Source organism: Oryctolagus cuniculus, chromosome 11, assembly GCF_051225735.1.
Source record: "Oryctolagus cuniculus isolate XC-2025 breed Fujian yellow rabbit chromosome 11, ASM5122573v1, whole genome shotgun sequence".
Taxonomy (NCBI): domain Eukaryota; kingdom Metazoa; phylum Chordata; class Mammalia; order Lagomorpha; family Leporidae; genus Oryctolagus; species Oryctolagus cuniculus.
In genome coordinates, this window is record NC_142877.1 from 119,268,068 (window position 1) to 119,287,314 (window position 19,247).

The window sequence follows — 19,247 nt, forward strand, 5'->3', positions numbered from 1 at the left end:
TTTAAAAAGAAAACACTCAACAAGGTAGCTATAGAAGAACTGTCCCTGAACACGGCAAAGGCCGAATGTGATACGCCTACTGGTCATCTTAAACCCACTGGTGAGAACTTGAAATGCGGCCCATATCTGGAACAAGACAGAGGCCCATTCTCATCCCGTGCACTCAGCACAGCGCTGGAAGTCCCCGTCAGGGCAATGGGTGCCAGAAAGAAAAAAGGGCATCTACAGGAAGGGAGGAGAGGAGCGAGGTGTGCACTGCTGGCAGTGACGCAGGTTCACGTCACAACCACAGGGGTCCACCAGGCTGCTAGGGCTCATCGACGGACGCAGCAAGCCTCAGGATACAAATCCACGCACACAACCAGCGACATGTCTACACAACACCAAACTCCCTGGGAAAATCCACACACAATACCAGCAGCATGTCTACACAGCAAACTCCCTGAGAAAATCCACACACAAAACCAGCGGCATGTCTACACAACACCAAACTCCCTGAGAAAATCCACACACAAAACCAGCGGCATGTCTACACACCAAACTCCCTGAGAAAATCCACACACAAAACCAGCGGCATGTCTACACACCAAACTCCCTGAGAAAATCCACACACAAAACCAGCGGCATGTCTACACAGCAAACTCCCTGAGAAAATCCACACACAAAACCAGCGGCATGTCTACACAGCAAACTCCCTGAGAAAATCCACACACAAAACCAGCGGCATGTCTACACAGCAAACTCCCTGAGAAAATCCACACACAAAACCAGCGGCATGTCTACACAGCAAACTCCCTGAGAAAATCCACACACAAAACCAGCGGCATGTCTACACAGCAAACTCCCTGAGAAAATCCACACACAAAACCAGCGGCATGTCTACACAGCAAACTCCCTGAGAAAATCCACACACAAAACCAGCGGCATGTCTACACACCAAACTCCCTGGGAAAATCCACACACAAAACCAGTGGCATGTCTACACAACACCAAACTCCCTGGGAAAATCCACACACAATACCAGCGGCATGTCTACACACCAAACTCCCTGGGAAAATCCACACACAAAACCAGTGGCATGTCTACACAACACCAAACTCCCTGGGAAAATCCACACACAAAACCAGCGGCATGTCTACACACCAAACTCCCTGAGAAAATCCACACACAAAACCAGCAGCGTGTCTACACAACACCAAACTCCCTGGGAAAGAACTCAAGACAGTAGCCCACTTACAATAGCAACCCCAAAATTAAAATACTTAGGAACGAATGCAGCTGAGGAGGAGAAACACACGTAAACTGAGAACCATAAAACACGAGTGAAAGAAACTGAAGAGCAGACAAATGGAAAGATGTCCCATGCTCACGGGACGGAACGGCAAATACTGTCGAGTGTCTACACGGTCCAAAGCCTGTACAGATTCTACACAAACTCTGCCCAAACCCCCATGTCATTTTTCACAGAAATACAAAAAATCCTAAAATTCATATAGAACCACACCTACACACACACACAAAAAAACCCTCAAATAGTCAAGGCAATCATTCGCCAACAAACAAAAACAAAACCCCACACACACACAGCTGAACTATAATATACTCAAAATTAAAACCACATAAAAACAGCGCTTGCATAAAAATAGACCCATTGACCAACAGCACAGACCAGAGAGCCCAGCTGTGAACCCCTCACGACAGCCCATTTTCAGTAAAGGCGCCACCCACTCACGCTGGGAGAAGCACAGTCTCTTCTCAATATCGAGTTGGAAGCCTGGATAGCCGCACGCAGCAGAGTGGGCTTTGGCTCTCATCTCACGCCAGGTCAACCAAACTCAAGTCAAAACAGGATAAACACATTTTTAAAGATTTATTTATTTGAAAGAGTTAGAGAGGTAGAAACAGGGGGGAGGGGAGGGAGGGAGGGAGAGGTCTTCTATCCACTGGTTCACTCCCCCAGATGGCTGCAATGACCAGAGCTGTGCCAGTCAAAGCCAGGAGCCAGGAGCTTCCTCTGGGTCTCCCACATGGGTGCAGGGGACCTTGGGCCATTGTCTACTGCTTTCCCAGGCCTTAGCAGGGAGCTGGATCGGAAGTGGAGCAGCCAGGACTTGAACCGGCACCTATAGGGGATGCTGGGGCCACTGGAATAGAAATCTTAAACGTAAGATATGGAACAGGGGCCAGCGCTGTGCTGTGGCGGGTTGAGCCACCATCAGCAGCACCGACATCCCATCCGGGTGCCAGTTCCAGTCCAGCCCCCTGCGGACATGCCCTGGGGGCAGCAGAGGATGGCCCAGGTGCCTGGGCCTCTGCATGCAGGTGGGATGGGCTCCAGGCCATTGCGGACATCTGGGGGGGTAAACCGGCTGATGGAGGATCTCTCTCTCTCCCTCTCTGTCTCTGTGTGATTCTTTCAGATCAACCAATTGATCAATCAATCGGTCATTTTTTAAAGACGTGAAATTACTAGAAGAAAACATAAGAGAAACCTACAACACTGGTCTGGGCAACGACATTGTTAGATTTGACCCTGAAAATGTGGGCAACAAAAGCGAAAGTAGACAAATGAGAAACAGATAAATGGGCCGCACCGGCGCTGAAGGGCAATGCCCGGCAGAGGGGCCTCCCAGCAGGCGCAGAGACGAGGCTGGGAGGAGCCGGCTGTCGGCCAGCCCTGCGATGAGGAGTTCACACGCACGGGAACCCAGGCACTGCAACAACTCGGCAGAAAGAGAACCAACAGCCGGGCTTAAAAATGGCCAGGGGACCTGGACAGACTCCTCTCAAAAGAAGACACACGAACGGCCAACAGATAAACGGGGGAAAAAAAGTGAAGATGACTGGTCACAGTGACGGCCAGGATCGGGGAAGGGAGCCGCGTGGGAGCAGCCACGGAGGGAGGCTCCTCGGGCGGCGCCGAGAATCGACCTGTGGCGTGGCAGTCGCGCTCCTGGTCATTACCCAAAAGGGTGACCTCAGTGTGTCAAAGCCATGCCCGCGTGTGCATGCTCACAGGAGCACACGTCATGGAAACAGCCCAACTGTCCAGCAGTGGATGAACGGATAAAGAAAACATGGTACGGCCCGGCGCTGTGGCGGAGCGGGTAAAGCCTCCACCTGCAGTGCCAGCGTCCCCTACGGGCAGCAGTTCTAGTCCCGGCTGCTCCACTTCTGATCCAGCTCCCTGCTGTGGCCTGGGAAAGCAGCAGAAGATGGCCCAAGTCCTTGGGCCCCTGCACCCGCGTGGGAGACCTGGAAGAAGCTCCTGACTCCTGGCTTCCGCCTGGCCCAGCCCCAGCCGTTGTGGCCATTTGGGGAGTGAGCCAGTGGATAGAAGCCCTCTCCTATCTCTCCTTCTCTCTGTATCTCTGCCTTTCAAATAAATAAAGATCCTTTAAAAAAAGAAAGCATGATACGCATACTCCGCTGCACACAGTGGAATATTAAACAGCCTGAAAAAGGGAAAAGGGGCATTTGTGACAACACGGGAGGAACTGGAGACCGTTATGCCAAGTGAAATAAGCCAGGCACAGAGCCAGCATGCACAGTGGGCTAAGAGCATCCCACATGGACACAGGTTCAAGTCCCGGCTGCTCTTCTTCCCATCCAGCTCTCTGCTGTGGCCTGGGAAAGCAGAGGTGGCCCAAGTGCTTGGGCCCCTGCACCCACGTGGGAGACCTGGAGGAGGCTCCTGCCTGGCTTTGGATGGGCCCAGCTCTGGCTGCTGTGGCCATTTGGGGAGTGACCCAGCAAATGGAAGACGTTTCTCTCTGCCTCTCCTTCTCTCTAACTCTTCCTCTCAAATAAATGAAATCTTTTTAAAAAATAAAAATAAAATAAATTACTCAGGCATAGAGCCGCCGCCTGCTCTCACAGGGAACTGAAATCAACTGAAGGCAGCAGGGCGGTGGCTACGGGGAGGGGGGGCGCCTGGGGGAGCTGGGCTGGAAGTGGACGGTGACGGGCTGCGGCTACAGCGCCCCGATCAGGAGGGACGAGGTATAGCGCACAGCACCTGAGTGCAGCGAGAACAGTGGAGCTCCTCCGCGTTTCACAATCACTAAGGGTGAACGTCAAGTGTTCTCCTAACGAGAAGGATAAATGAAGAGACGAATATGCTAATTAGATCGACTTTATTATTCCACATTGTATTCAGAAATCATAACACCGCATTTCATCAGGTATATATATAAACTATAATTTGTCAATTTACAATTAAAAGCACATTTTTTAAAAAATGGGAAAGACTTGCACAAAGGCATGGACTCTGGCCTCACAGCCTACGTCTAGACCCACACTCTGAGGGAAGCCCCTGCAATGAAGACCCCTGGGCCTGCAGGACCCCCGCAGCGGTGGGGCAGCGGCCCCGAGGCCTCTCCAGTGCCCTGTAGCCACCCTGAAAACTCCTCACCGGGCCCTTCCCCGCCCCCTCGCCTCGCACCTCCTCCCACCAGCTCCACTCCAGGCGCACCGGCTGTGGCCCGGCCGGGGATGCGTCACCAGGGCACAGCCCTGCCTGTGCTGTGCCTGTGCTGCCTCCCCCCCCCCCCAAAGCGGCTCCTCCCACACGCTGATTCTCTCTGGGGCACTCACCACACCGCACTGCACATGTCGTGGGCATTCGTGTGTGTGCGTGTGTGTGTGTATGTGTGTGTCTGCTGCAGGTCTCCCGGCCAGCAGGTGAAGCTCTGGGACAGCGGGGAGCGTCCACGCCTTTCTTATTCTCCTGTGCAACTCTGGCGTCCAGCAGGGTGCCCGGGACACAGGAAATGCTCAACCACTGATTGGCTGAACAGGATCCAAACGACGGGGAGACAGTCAGTGTGGCCTTTAAGATTAAAGACACAGGGGGGCCAGCGCTGTGGCCCAGTGGGCTAAGCCTCTGCCTGAGGCACTGGCCTCCCATATGGGCGCCGGTTCTAGTCCCAGCTACTCCTCTCCCAATCCAGCTCTCTGCTGTGGCCAGGGAAAGCAGTAAAAGACGGCCCAAGTGCTTGGGCCCCTGCACCCACGTAGGAGACCTGGAAGAAACTCCTGGCTCCTGGCTTCAGATCTGTGCAGCTCCGGCCATTGCAGCCATCTGGGGAGTGAACCAGCAGACAGAAGACCTCCTCTCTCTGCCTGTAATTCTACACTGATCTTGACCTAACCAAACCAGCATCTTTGGAAGTGTCAGACGGCTCATTAGATCAATTTTATTATTCCAACTCATATTCATCAGTCATAGCAGCACTTTTTGCCCCATAAATGTATATAACTAATCTGTAGATTTTCAGGTAAAATCTTTATAGATTTTCACAATAGCACTGACACTCCGGCCTTACACCCCGACTTTCAGAAACAAGACCTAAGGAGCGGGTCCCTGGCTTTCTCTGGACGGAGTGTCTTTCTCCAGCTCACTCGTGTCGGGCAGTCCTATCCACCCCACAGGGTCGGCTCGTGTCTTCCCACAGGGGCACTAACGCATCAAGAAGCCTTCTGATACCACAGGGGGCCTCCCAGCCCCGGTCCCCCCACACGGAGGCCCTGACGTGGACCTGCAGGCGGAGGGATTCTCTGTCGCCAAGGGACAGAGATGCAGCGAGGGCCCAAGTCAGGGGCAGCGAGAGTCGAGCTGTTCCCACGGCGCCAGGGTTTGGCCAGGCCTGCGCGGCAAAGGGCGTGCCCGCGGGGCCCTGAGATTGAACACAGGTCGGGGGAGGGGGGTGTGGCAGCCTGGCTGGGGCTGGATGGCTCTGGATGGTACGGGACTGGGAGGAGAGTTAGACCAACTGCAGAGAGCCAGCGAGCCAAGGCAGGCCCTGCGGAGACAGCCCTGACGCAGCCCCAGGGAGGAAGCCACACGGGGTGCATAAGCCCCAGACCTGGCGGGCTGAATGACAAGGGCCAGACACGGGAGCTCCAGAAAAAGGCCAGTGCGGGCAGGGTGGAAACAGCAGAGCTGCAGCGAGAACGTTCTAGAACTCATGAAAGACACCAACCGTCGGAGCGGGGCAGCCTGAGTCAGGGAGCCGGAGCAGGCACCTGCACCAAGACACAGGCAGGCGAACGGCTCAGCGACACAGGAAAGGAACGACAGAGGGGCCGGCCGCCGCGGAAGCACCCTCACGGCGCTGAGACGGGACGACTGGACGGGGGTCCGCGCGCTGCCGGGAGCTCACCCAAGAGCGGTGGCCGGTGAGGACGCCAGTTGGGGTGCCCGCGTCCCACATCGGGGTACCCGGGTTTGAGTCCTGGCTCCAGGGAGGGGAGGTTCCGGGAGATGGGGAAGAGAGGCAGAAGGAGAGGCTGACCCTCCTGTCTGTCCATGTTACTCCCCGAACGCTGAAGAGCTGGGGCTGGCCAGCCTGGACCAGAGCCCCGTCACCTGCGCCCTCACCACGGCCTCCGGGGCCTGCACTCCTGGGACCAGGAGTGGAGCTGGGACTGGAATCGGTCGCTCCACCATGGACGCGGGCATCCCAGCCGGCGTCTCAGCCACTGTGCCAACGCCTGCCCCTGCCTTCACCGCGCAGGTCACGTGACTCTCTCTGTGGACACACAGGTCTGGCAAGGGAAGCGGAGCCACGTGGCTGGCACAGACCCACGGTCCCAGCCCCTGCTGTTCCCCCTCCACTCTCCCCGTGCCTCTGCTTCCCGGGGAACCCCACGGTGTCGACCAGGTACCCCGAGTCGCACAGCACCATCTCTCCGTCGGCTTCCACCCCGGCTCCCGAGAAAAGCCCGTCTGCCTTGCCTGGACAGAAGCGAGGCAGGTTAAGGAGCGGACTCCTCGTCTACTGAAAGGAACCGGGGACCCTGGGAGGAACGGCTGATGCGAGGGCTCGGCCAGAGACAGACGAGGTGAGCCGGAAACATCTCGCGCTATCAGAAAGCTACTCTACGGGCCACCTCAACAGGACACGGGAGCCGGCCGGGACAGGCTCCCACCGGCCAGGGCTGGACAATGGGCGCTGTAACTGCCACGGACCGAAGCCCCCAGGTGCATGTAAACTTGGGAGTCTCTGAGAGTAAACACTCCCTGCTCACTTTCGGGGGACGCTAGGGAGCCCCAGCATCTTGGTAGAAGCGGCGAGGGAAGGCTCGGGACGACGCACACCCGGCCTTCACGTACTGCCGGGGAGGGAGGGTCTTCACCGTCCAGGATTCCGCCGGAGCAGAAGCCACACCAACAGAGAGGTGAGCGGAGAGTGCCCGGTCTGACCGCCGGTGCCGCTCACGTGGAGAAACGTGGAGAGATACTCCCCGCACCCCGTACAGAGCCGTGCACGGAGCGCGAGCTGGCCGGTCACACGCAGACGAGGCACAGAACACTGAGCGTCATCACCCGGTCCCCGCGAGGAAACGGGCCGAGCGCGACCACCGGGGCACCATCGCGAGCAGAGCGAGCCGCCCGTGTGCGCGCCACCCGAGGTGTTCTCACCAAGAAAACCAAATCCCTAGGGCAGGAGGTAGGGGTGGGAGATGGGGGCCACGGTAAGTGGCCGCGCGTTGTGGTCAGCCAGGTCTACAGCGTGAGAAGCTGCACGTGACGGGGCGTCCACACTCCTGGCCGAGCGGGTGGACGGGGAAGCACGCGGCCCGCGGGCTGAGGGGAGCCGTGGCAGACGGAACGCGAGGACGGCCCTGAGCTGGGGCCCTGGCTTCAGATAAACGCACCGGGGACGGCGGCCAAGCGCTGCCTGGGCGCGTACTGAGCTCGCTGGAGGCCCTACTGGATGCGCACTCGGACGCCCACCGTCTTCTACCGAGTTCCTGCCCTTCAGAGGGACCTGCGGGAGCGCGGCCCCGGCATCTGGTTCGGCGGCAGGGAGGCCAGGACGGGGCCGGCCTGGCGAGCTCTCGAGGCCGGGTGCAGGGCACGCTGCTGGGTGCATCCTATGTGCTCCCTACTTGTGTGTGTGTCTGAAAGGCGCAATAGTAAAACACCTAAAGCAATAATAATGAAGAATGAACGAGGCTGCTCCGTAGCCTCACGTTCAGTGTTCGGGGGAAAACGTCCGGAAGAAACCATGGGATTCTTACCTCTTCATCAACTGGATAAAAACTCTTCTCGGTAAGTGGTGCACAAAGGTGTCGAGGACAACCTTCAGGTAGGTCAGAGACACGAAGCCGCCTTTCGAGGGGTCCCCCGCGCTGAGGGCCTTCTCGATCTTCTCATAGGACTTGGAAAGCTGCAACGAATTAGAAGCAGAGCTGCACCCACACGAACCAGCCTCACAGAGGCTGGCCGGCCACGTCACTGCCACCGAAACCGCCGCCCGTTTCCCCTCCAAAAACTGATCAAAAAGGTGACGGTGGCAGGTGCTGAGCCTCAGATGTTTAATTGATTAGCTCTACCCCACTGCAGGCGCAGGCGCAGGCCCAGCAACGCAACTGACAGGCAGGCACGTTTCTCGGGGGAACACACGGAGGATAGAGCCACCTCACATCTCAGAGCTAAAATACGGGGCGGATCCAGCTCGACACATCTTCCTTACCACGCTCCCGGCCCCCCCACCGCGAGCCCACGCCGTGTGGCTCCCGATGAAGTCAGGCCAATCAGACAGAAAGGCTGGTGAGACACTGACACACACCGAAATAGCTCTGACAGCAGGGACGATTATTAATTTAAGGTTTGCACAGAGATGGTATTCACTGGGCATTTCTTTTTGTTTTTTTTAAAAGAAGGAATTATTAAAAAAAAAAAAAGTGTGTGAAGAGCCTGGCTTATGGGATTTCTAAAACGCAGTAAAGCAGGTTAACTATTGATTTCCATATGACGCATAAAAACACCGTAAAGACTGGTTTTATCGACAAAGGTTTCCTGCTGGCTGTTACTGAGTCATAACAATATTCTCCCATATTTCCAGCCATCCGACTTCGTCTGCACCCCGTGTCTCCAGCTAACTGGAAAGGAGACAGAGCACCCAATAAGTCGTGTGAAAGGTGACCCCGCGAAGGCTGCGCTCAGCCTGGCAGTTCAGACCCCCCACCCCCGCTGCAACCCCAGCTCCAGCCCCTGCACCCAGGTTCCCGGAGGTAGCAGCGAAGGCTCCAGTACTGAGGCCACGCACGTGGGGGGCCTGGGACGGGGACAGGGGTCCCGGACCCCAGCAGGTGCACGGGAAGTGAGCCAGCGAGTGGATGAGCGCTCTCGCACTCTCTGCCTCTCAAATAAATAAATAGCACAAACAAATAAAACCTTGAAGGGGGACGCTGCTGGAACGTGGGGAACATGTAGTTCCACGAGAACCCCCGACCATGAACGGACTACAATGTCCTTAATGTGCACAGAATTACTGGAAATCCAAATGGGCCAAAGAAAATCTTTAAACATATTTAGAAACCTAAAGCCTCTTAGAAAGGATCCAAGAGTTTTAAAAAGTTGTTTAAAATAAACCCAAAATGCAGCTAAATGTTCCCGTCATCCTCCCAGGGAGGTGGGCCGCACGTGACACAGCGCCTGGCGGGAGACACGGACAGAGGCGGGGCCTGGCACGGAGCGGGGTCTCTGTGTGCTCACTGCGGCAAGGACTCCATCTTAACATCTGAACGACTTCCGGCGTCCAAAACAGCCCTCCTGGGGCCGCCGAGAGCTTCCCAAGAACGTGGGAGTGGAGCAGCTATCCTGCCTGAGAGGCGCACAGCTTCCGGAATCTCCGTGGTCATTGTTAGCGAATATAAAGCGAACACGAGACTTTTTTTTTTTTTTTTTGAAGTGTAAGCAGTTCAGCAACGTACAGGAAATGCAGACACCAGGCAGCCTCAGCACCCAGTTTTGTACCTGGTGCCCCAGGAACTTCCAACGCGGCCACAGAAGCGTGCGTGACAATCTTACACAGACTGAATCATACTGTATTTTCAGATTTGACGAATGTTCTCTCCATTTAACAATATGCCACGAAAACGTCTCCCTGAGAACCGCCGTGAATCTGCATAAATCTTTCATTTTATGTTTAAAATATTTATTTATTTGAAAAGCAAAGCAACAGAGATAGAGGGAGAGACATAGAGAGAGAGATCGTCTCTTCTCTGGTTCACCCCCAAATGGCTGCAGCGACAGTCAAGGCTGGGCCAGGACAAAGCCAGGAGCAGGAGCCCCACGTGGGTCTCACGGGGTGGCGGGGCTCCAAGCACGTGGGCCAGCGTCTGCTGCCTCCCAGGCACATCGGCAGGAGGTTGGATCGGAAGCAGAACAGCCAGGATTTGGACCAGCACCGGGGGATGGGCTGAGCGTCACAGCAGCAGCTGCACCCCTGCACCCCAACACCAGACCCTCCACACAGGATGTGGTAAGCCGTCAGACTGCTGCTGGACACGCAAAAGGTGCACCCATTTTCCATCTGTATACACTGAGATTCTATTTTCTTTTCAAGATTTATTTGTTTATTTGAAAGTCAGAGTTACAGAGAGAGAAGGAGAGATATAGGGAGAGGGAGCTTCCACCCACTGGTTCACTCTCCGGATGGCCGCAATGGCCCGGGGTGGCCCAAGCCAAAGCCAGGAGCTTCTTCCAGGTCTCCCATGCGGGTGCAGGGGCCCAAGCACTTGGGCCATCCTCCACTGCTGTCCCAGGCCATCTGCAGGGAGCTGGATGGCAAGTGGAGCAGCCAGGACTCAAACCAGCACCCACGTGGGATGTCGGCACGGCAGGCGGCGGCTTTACCCACTACGCCACAGCGCCGGCCCCCACCTTGAGCCTCTAAAACGTTTCCCTGATCCCCAGTCTAAAGCAGTCCCTGCTGTTCCTTGCTCCCAGGAGACCCTGTGCTTTTACGTCACCCCCTGAAAACCACTTCCACTTACAACTGTGCTTGCCGCTTGGCACCCTGTCCCTGAGCAGAGCCACGTCTGTCTTACAGCTGCGGGGCACCTAGAACGAGGCACACCTCAGCTCGCAGCAGGTACTCATCGAGAATTTGTTAGACATGGATCTACTTTAACAAAATGTTCTGGGGCCGGCGCCGTGGCTCACTAGGCTAATCCTCCGCCTGCGGTGCCGGCATCCCGTATGGGTGCCGGGCTCTAGTCCCGGTCGGGGCGCTGGATTCTGTCCCGGTTGCTCCTCTTCCAGTCCAGCTCTCTGCTGTGGCCCGGGAGTGCAGTGGAGGATGGCCCAAGTGCTTGGGCCCTGCACCTGCATGGGAGACCAGGAGAAGCACCTGGCTCCTGGCTTCGGATCGGCGCAGCACCGGCCATAGCAGCCACTTGGGGGGTGAACCAACGGAAGGAAGACCTTTCTCTCTGTCTCTCTATCTGTCTATAACTCTACCTGTCAAATTAAAAAAAAAAAAAAAAAAAGGAGGCAAAGACTCTCCTTTATAAAAAGAATGTTCTAAACAACAGTTGCAAAATACAAAATTCTGTTCCCTGCATCAGCCAAAAGGGAACCAAGCACGGCAGGCGACGCGGGTCCCACTGCCTCTGCACGGGGAAAGACAGAGGCCCGAGAGTCGAGACACCCGGTGCCGGCGTGGGTGCAACGAGCTCCCTCGGGGGAGACCCCCCGGCACTGCCAGCTGCAGCCACGGCACCTGCTCTTTACGACCCCGTGAGCAGCCACACCCCTTGGCGTAATTCCCGGAGAACCCTGGCAGCTGTGCACAGAGGCTCGGACCAGCACGAGACCAGGGGCGGCCAGAGGCACAGAGCGGCGAGAAGCTCAGACAGCTGTCACCTGTATACGGTGAGGCTCGTCCTGGGCCCACACAGGACAAAGGTCACGGTTCTGCACCCGGGGAAGCAGGGGGCGGTGGCACGTGGGGTAAGCACCACTCGCGATGCCCGCCTTCACTATCAGGTCATGCTTCCTGTCCCTCCTGCTCTGCTTCCGATCCAGCTTCCTGCTAACACATCTGGGAAGGCAGCGCTGACGGCCCACGCGGTGGGGCCCGGACACCCACGTGGAACCCCCAGAGGGAGTACTGGGCTCCAGGCTTTGGCCTAGAACAGCCCTGGCGGTTGTGGACATCTGGGGAGTTGAATCAACAGACAAAAGATGGATCTCTCTCTCCTCTCTCCTCTCTGTCACTCTGCCTTTTGAATAAATAAATAAACAAATCTTTTTAAAACACAGAAAGAAACATCAGACCAAAGAGAACTCAGTCTGCCAGGAAACACACAAAAACACACCTATTTCTCGTAAATATTTCAGGCCATGAAATGGAGCGGAGTGAGAGCAAGAATCCACTGAGAGAAGGTCTTGAAAATGAGGAAGCAACCAAGGAGACGGGAAGGGGTTCTCAGAGCCAAGAAAACAGATGACAAACATCGCACCACTGCAAGGACTCCCACAGCAGAAACAGCACCAGTTAAACCCACGAACTCAGTGAGAGCAGAGGAGCGGGCAGACGTGAGCGCGGGGAGAGGGCGACAGCCGGCGGGGCAGACGGAGAGGGGACGGGGAGGGTGGAGGCACCCACGGAGGGGGAGGAGGGGACGGGGCAGGGTGCAGGCACCCACGGAGGGGGAGGAGGGGACGGGGCAGGGTGCAGGCACCCACGGAGGGGGAGGAGGGGACGGGGCAGCGTGCAGGCACCCATGGAGGGGGAGGAGGGGACGAGGCAGGGTGCAGGCACCCACATAGGGGGAGGAGGGACATGAGGCAGGGTGCAGGCACCCACTAGGGGGAAGGAGGGACAAGGGCAGGGTGCAGGCATCCACGTAGGGGGAAGGAGGGACAGGGGCAGGCTGGAGGCCTGGTGGGGGTGGGGAGGAGGGACAGGGGCAGCATTTCGGCGCCGCGTGACACAGCCAGTCCTCCCGAAAGCAAGCAGAACATGTCTGGGAGACGCTGCGGAAGCCCGCACGCCCAGGCACCGCTTAGCCTCGTCTTCAGTTCAAGGATCGAGGAACAAACTTGGTAGGAAATCCGTTCCAAGGGGAGGAAAACTCCGGGTCAGCCGGGTTCTTCCCAGCAACACCCAGCGCCAGAGGACGGGAAAAGCACTTCTCGCACGAGGGAGGGAGGGGGAGGGCACCCCGAGACGCATCCCCAGCCAAGGAGCAAGAGAGGCGCACAGGAGGAGGCAGAAAGGGGGCCGAAGCCCCCAGGAGCTGAACTTGACAACGAAGTCCAGCCGGGCAAACAAGTCACAAGCAGAACTCCGCAAAGGGGAAACGGGTGCAGCTGAGCTGCGGTGCGCCCGCGCGACTCACGGGACCGGGAAGCAGGCAGAACCACGGAGCCCTGCAAACCCAACCGAATGCAGCCACGTCACCCTGCCCAGCAACCACACACAGCGCAGGGCGAGGCGGGAGGTCGGCCGGGGCAAACCCAAGTGCTGGCCAGCGTGTGTGGGAGCCTTCAAGACGTCCCCATTCCCGCCGCTCCAGGGGGCCGGCCAGAGCTGCCTCCGTCTCACAGCGGCTCGGGGGGCCAGCACGGCTGTGGGGAAGCCATTCCCAGGAGGTTCAGAGCCGGCTTCCGCCTCCCGCCCCGCTCTCACGGGCCTGAGCGAGGACTCGGGGCGCTCCAGTGACCCGGCCTGCTCAGACGAGGCTCCGGCTCCGCCGCTCTGCGCCTCGGTGTGCTCACTCAAACCCGGGCCAGGCCAGCCGGAAAGAGTGCCCGCCTCCCGACACCGCGCCAGCCCCACCCGAGCATGCGGGGGGGGGGGGGGGGCACTTCCTCTTCTCCTGGCAAATTCAAAGCAATCTAAACTCCGTGTTTTATTTCTTCAAAAGACTTGATCCTGTCCTTATAAAATTATCTCTGTCCATGTATCCGCCCACCCGTGGATGCAGCCACCCTTCTACGGGTAAATAAAGGCCTAGAATTAAGTACTCCAGTGCTGCCGTTTGATTATTGCTGGGTGGTGGATGATGAATAATTTATTACTTTTTTCTTTGTACTTTTCAGAATTGCTTACATCTTTTTTAATAGCCAGGCATTTCTGCAATGGTTATGTCTTCATGAAAACAATGAAGTCATTAACAATTACGACCAAACAAAGCAACTTTTAACCCGTTTACCAACAGACAGTAAAGTGTTCTCCTCTCTAATACCCTGTGGCAACACCAGCTCTGCTAGTTTTTTCTTTATCAACAGTTTTCTGCTGAATATTGTATATTAATAATTTGTTCTATGTCTATTAAGAACAGTATGTATTCAGTTGAAAGGCAGAGCAAGAGACAGAGAGAGAGGGAGAGAGAGCAAGAGACAGAGAGAGAGGGAGAGAGAGCAAGAGACAGAGAGAGAGGGAGAGAGAGCAAGAGACAGAGAGAGACAGTGAGAGAGAGAGAGAGAGAGGGGGAGAGAGAGAGGGGGAGAGAGAGAGAGAGAGAGAGAGAGAGATCTTCTATGTACTCTTCACTCTCCAGAAGCCCACGAGGCTGGGGCAGGGCCAGGCCCAAGCCAGAAGCCAGGAGCTCCACCCAGGGCCCCCCCACGAGTGGCAGGGAACCAGGTGCTCGTGCCGTCACGGCGGCCTCCCAGAGTGTGCGTCTGCAGAGGCCGGACTGGGAGCCCAGGTGGGACTCCGTCTGCAGAGTCCGGTCCAGGAGCGGCCGCCCCACGCAGCGGCACGCGCGTCGCTCTCCCCGGGGGCGGCCACGTCGCGCCTGTTCCGCCCGTCTGTCTCACGCTTTCACGGTTCTGCTGTGCAGAATCTTCTCCCACGTTCACACAGCCACACCGATCGGGCTCCTTGGGGCTTCGGGGCTTTCATTTCATGCTTAAAAGACCTTTTCAACCCCAAGATTAGAAATAGTCTGCCATATTTTTTTTTTGTTTTTTTGGTTTTTTTTGACAGGCAGAGTGGACAGTGAGAGAGAGAGAGAGACAGAGAGAAAGGTCTTCCTTTGCCGTTGGTTCACCATCCAATGGCCACCGTGGCCAGTGCGCTGCGACAGGCGCACCGTGCTGATCCGATGGCAGGAGCCAGGTGCTTCTCCTGGTCTCCTATGGGGTGCAGGGCCCAAGCACCTGGGCCATCCTCCACTGCCCTCCCGGGCCACAGCAGAGAGCTGGCCTGGAAGAGGGGCAACCGCGACAGAATCCAGCGCCCCGACTGGGACTAGAACTCGGTGTGCTGGCGCCGCTAGGTGGAGGATTAGCCTAGTGAGCCGCGGCACCGGCCTACCACCATATTGTTTTTAAATGTGATAGTTGAGGCGTACAGAATTCACTCCGCCGTGGCGAGACAAGCCTCCACACAGGCAGAGCGGGTCCAGGCCCAGCTGCCCCACTTCCAATCCAGCTCCCTGCTAATGCGCCTGGGAGAGCAGTGGGAGCCGGCCCGAGTGCGTGCGCCCCCAGAAGATCCAGGCTCCCGGCTTCGCAGTGGCCCAGCCCTCGCCGTTACAGGGAGTGAACCAGCCGGTGGAGATTTCTCTATTTCTCCTCCTCTCTCTCGGTAACTCTGCCTTTCAAATGAAGAAATCTTTGTTTAAAATGCTTGATTTATATACAAAGACTGGTCAATTCTCCACCATTCTCACTAAATCAACTTGTGTATCCAGTGCAGTAGCGCCACAATGTCTGAATTCCTTTGTAAAACACTTCACACGCGACAGGGAAGACCAGTATTGCAACACATGTACCTCCAGACGCAGGGAGAGCAGGCATGACTAACCAGCCTCCCGGCCCACGAGACAGGACAGGCCACGCCGCCCGGTGAAGCTGCATCACGTCGCGAGGGAAGTCTGCTGTGCCGCCACCAGAGCCAGCGTGTGGCCCACACAAGGGACGCAGAAGCACCAGCCTCCCGGCACCGAGGCTACCGCCAGGAGGCGAGGTGGTGTCTGGGTAAGGAGAGCTGGGCAGGGCCCCCGGGGCCTCCCCCGCGCCGGGTTGTGTGCGCCTCCCTTACGCCGCCTGGCTTCGGGGACGGCCTCACCTCTTGGCAGAAGGTCCTCTCGATATCCTCTAAGGAGCAGTCACTCCAGTCGGCCTCGGTGGGTGCCGAGCCGCGCCGGTGCTCCGCCGGGGGGTCCTTGGTCGGCTGCTCCACCCCTGCGAGCTCTGGAAAACAGAGCGGAATGAGCCCACCAGCGCCACAGCCACCTTTGCGGGTGCTTCCTTTAACCCTCGCTTGTCTGGAGAAAATTAAGGCCCGCGAGGACATGACGCTGCTTGACTTCCCCTGAAATCCCCGGATGAGCCTCTTAGGAGACAGTCAGCCCCCTGCCTGCTCCCGCGCTAGGGTGAGTCCCGGGGAGGGTGGAACACGCAGCCGTGAAGGCAGCGGGCGACGATGGGGCGACTCTTCCATGGCACAGACTCTGCACTGAGAAGTCCGTTCCGAGGAAGACAACGCGGCCAGGCGTCGCGGAGATGTCGGCAGGCCTGACAATGTGAATATCTGATTTTTATTTGGCTAAAAAACATACAAGTATTAGTCAAAGAAAAGCAAGTGGAGAAAATCTACTATTAACACACCTAAGAAATACAGGTCAATTTTAGTAACACGGGAGTAACCCGTTAGAATCAATAGGGGGCTGGGGGCTGGGGGCCGGCGCTGTGGCAAAGTGGGTAAAGCCACCTCCTGCAGCGCCGGCGTCCCATACGAGTGCCGGTTTAGGGCCCAGCTTCTTCTTCTCTGCTGTGGCCTGGGAAAGCAGTGGAAGATGACCCAAGTCCTTGGGCCCTTGCACCCACGTGGGAGGCCTGGAGGAAGCTCCTGGCTCCTGGCTTTGGATCTGCATGGCTCCAGCCATTATGACCAACTGGGGAGTGAACCAGCGGATGGAGGATCTCTGTCTCTCTCTCTCTCTCTCTCTCTCTCTCTCTCTCTCTCTCTGCTGCTGCTGCTGCTGCTGCTCCTCTCTCTGTGTAACCCTGATTTTCAAATAAATAAATAAATCTTTAAAAAAGAATCAATTGGAAGCTTATATTCACCAGGGTTGCAGAGTGCCGCTACAGGCAGGAAGCTCACTGGAGTGAACTCAAACAGAATCTAATAAACATACGAAAAACTGCCCAAACTCACTGGCGACTTCAAAAGTCAGAAAAACAAGTTCACATTTTTTTCCACTTGTCAAATAGGCAAGGGAGGGACAAGGGGCAGGACCAGAACCAGCTGCACGTCTTCATTTTTTTTAAGATTTATTCATTTATTTGAAAGGCAGAGTTACAGAGAGGCAGAGGCAGAGGCGGAGGGGGGAGAGAGGTCTTCCATCTGCTGGTTCACTCTCCAGGTGGCCACAATGGCCAGAGCTGCACTGATCTGAAGGCAGGAGCCAGGAGCTTCCCCTGGGTCTCCCACGTGGGTGCAGGGGCCCAAGCACTTGGTCCATCCTCCACTGCTTTCCCAGGCATGTTAGCAGGGAGCTGGATCAGAAGTGGAGCAGCCAGGACTCAAACCGGCGTCTATATGGGATGCCAGCTCTGCAGGCTGTGGCTTTACCAGCTACGCCACCGTGCCGGCCCCCAGCTGCACTTATGCATAAAAAAACAGTCTGGCACTGGCACAGTGGCACAGTGGGATAAGCCTCCGCCCGCGACGCCAGCATCCCACGTGGGCACCAGTTTGTGTCTCAGCTGCTCTGCTTCTGGTCCAGCTCTCTGCTAAAGGCCTAGAAAAGCAGCAGCAGACGGCCCAGTGCTAGGACCCCTGGTGCCCACGTGGGAGACCTGGATGGAGCTCCTGGCTCCTGGCTCCGGCCTGGCCCAGCCTTGGCCCGTCTAGCCTCTGGGGAGAGAACCAAGGAATCTAAGCTCTCTATGTCACTCCCTCTCTCTAACTCTTTCAAATAAATAAGTAGATGTTTAAAAAAAAAAATCTGGCAGAACATCCTTAGGCTTCTCTGGAACTTTACACTCAACAAATGCATATGGATGGAGACATCTTCTGCACTGTTTACAAGAGGAGAAAATGGAAACAACCTAAATGCCCATTAATAGCAGATGGGTTTATAGATTAACGGCTCGCCAAGTCTGCGCAGCACGGGCACTAAACACAACGCGCCTGCCTAAGTTAATGGGCGCAGACTCCCCCCGCTATCTATTGTTTCGTGACTGCATTTCCATTTGAACACGGATTTTTATATCTTCCTATCCGCGTATGCATCAGAAAAAAGTCTGGGAGGGTGAGAACCAGAAAGCACGCCGTGGTGGGATCCAAGTGACAGGGTTACGAGGGACCGGCAGTTTCGTGCTTTCTGGTTGTACCAAAAAAGAACATGTTACCTTTACAATAAGAGAATAAAGTAAATACAAGTAGGATCGTTCTCTTTCTCAAAGTCAACTGCAAGAATCACAGAAGGTTTCCCAGATTTATTTCCTGAAACGTCTGCAGGGAGCTCCAGCCCAAGCAGGCACACGCCACTGCGGCAGCGAGTGAGCCGCCAGTCATCGTGGTGCCGCCTTCTACCGCGAAAGCCAAGGAAACAAAGCCCCCCCAGCTCCCTCCTGGCCCAGCTGCCCTCCAGACCCGGGTGGGAGGGTCCACGGCCTGAGTCTCACGGGCTCTGCCCTGCTCGGGCACAGCCAGGGTCTCCAGCCCGGCATTCGCAGGCTTCTTCCTCTTCCCACTCCTCTGTCAGAACAGCCCCCGACAGCCACACACACACAGAGCACACACACACATACACACACAGAGCACACACACACACAGAGCACACACAGAGAGCACACACACAGCACACACACACAGAGCACACACACAGAGCACACACACAGAGCACACACACAGCACACACACACATATACACACATAGCACACACACAGAGCACACACACACACAGAGCACACACACAGAGAGCACACACACAGCACACACACAGAGCACACACAACAGAGAGAGCACACACAACAGAGAGAGCACACACACAGCACACAGAGCACACACAGAGCACACACACACAGAGCACACACAGCACACACACAGAGCACACACACACAGCACACAGAGCACACACACACAGAGCACACAGAGCACACACACAGAGCACACACACAGAGCACACACACACAGCACACAGAGCACACACACAGAGCACACACACACAGCACACAGAGCACACACACAGAGCACACACACACAGAGCACACACACAGCACACAGAGCACACACAGAGCACACACACACAGCACACACACACAGCACACACACACAGCACACAGAGCACACACAGAGCACACACACACACAGAGCACACAGAGCACACACACAGAGCACACACACAGAGCACACACACACAGCACACAGAGCACACACACAGAGCACACACACACAGCACACAGAGCACACACACACAGAGCACACACACAGCACACACACACAGAGCACACACACAGAGCACACAGAGCACACACAGA

The 19,247-nt window shown here is 56.5% G+C and overlaps 1 protein-coding gene across 5 annotated transcripts in view; it reads right to left on the reverse strand.

The window, feature by feature from the left end:
• Nucleotides 1-19,247, reverse strand: part of EFCAB6 (EF-hand calcium binding domain 6) — a 231,497-nt gene that overhangs the window by 130,089 nt on the left and 82,161 nt on the right. For all 5 annotated transcript variants that reach the window (XM_089307706.1, XM_070053016.2, XM_070053015.2 and 2 more), the window contains exons 9-10: nt 15,825-15,949; nt 8,029-8,177 (exon numbers count right to left, since the gene is read on the reverse strand). In XM_089307706.1, coding sequence (XP_089163832.1) covers nt 8,029-8,177; nt 15,825-15,949 — 274 coding nt within the window. The remainder of the gene's footprint in view (nt 1-8,028; nt 8,178-15,824; nt 15,950-19,247) is intronic.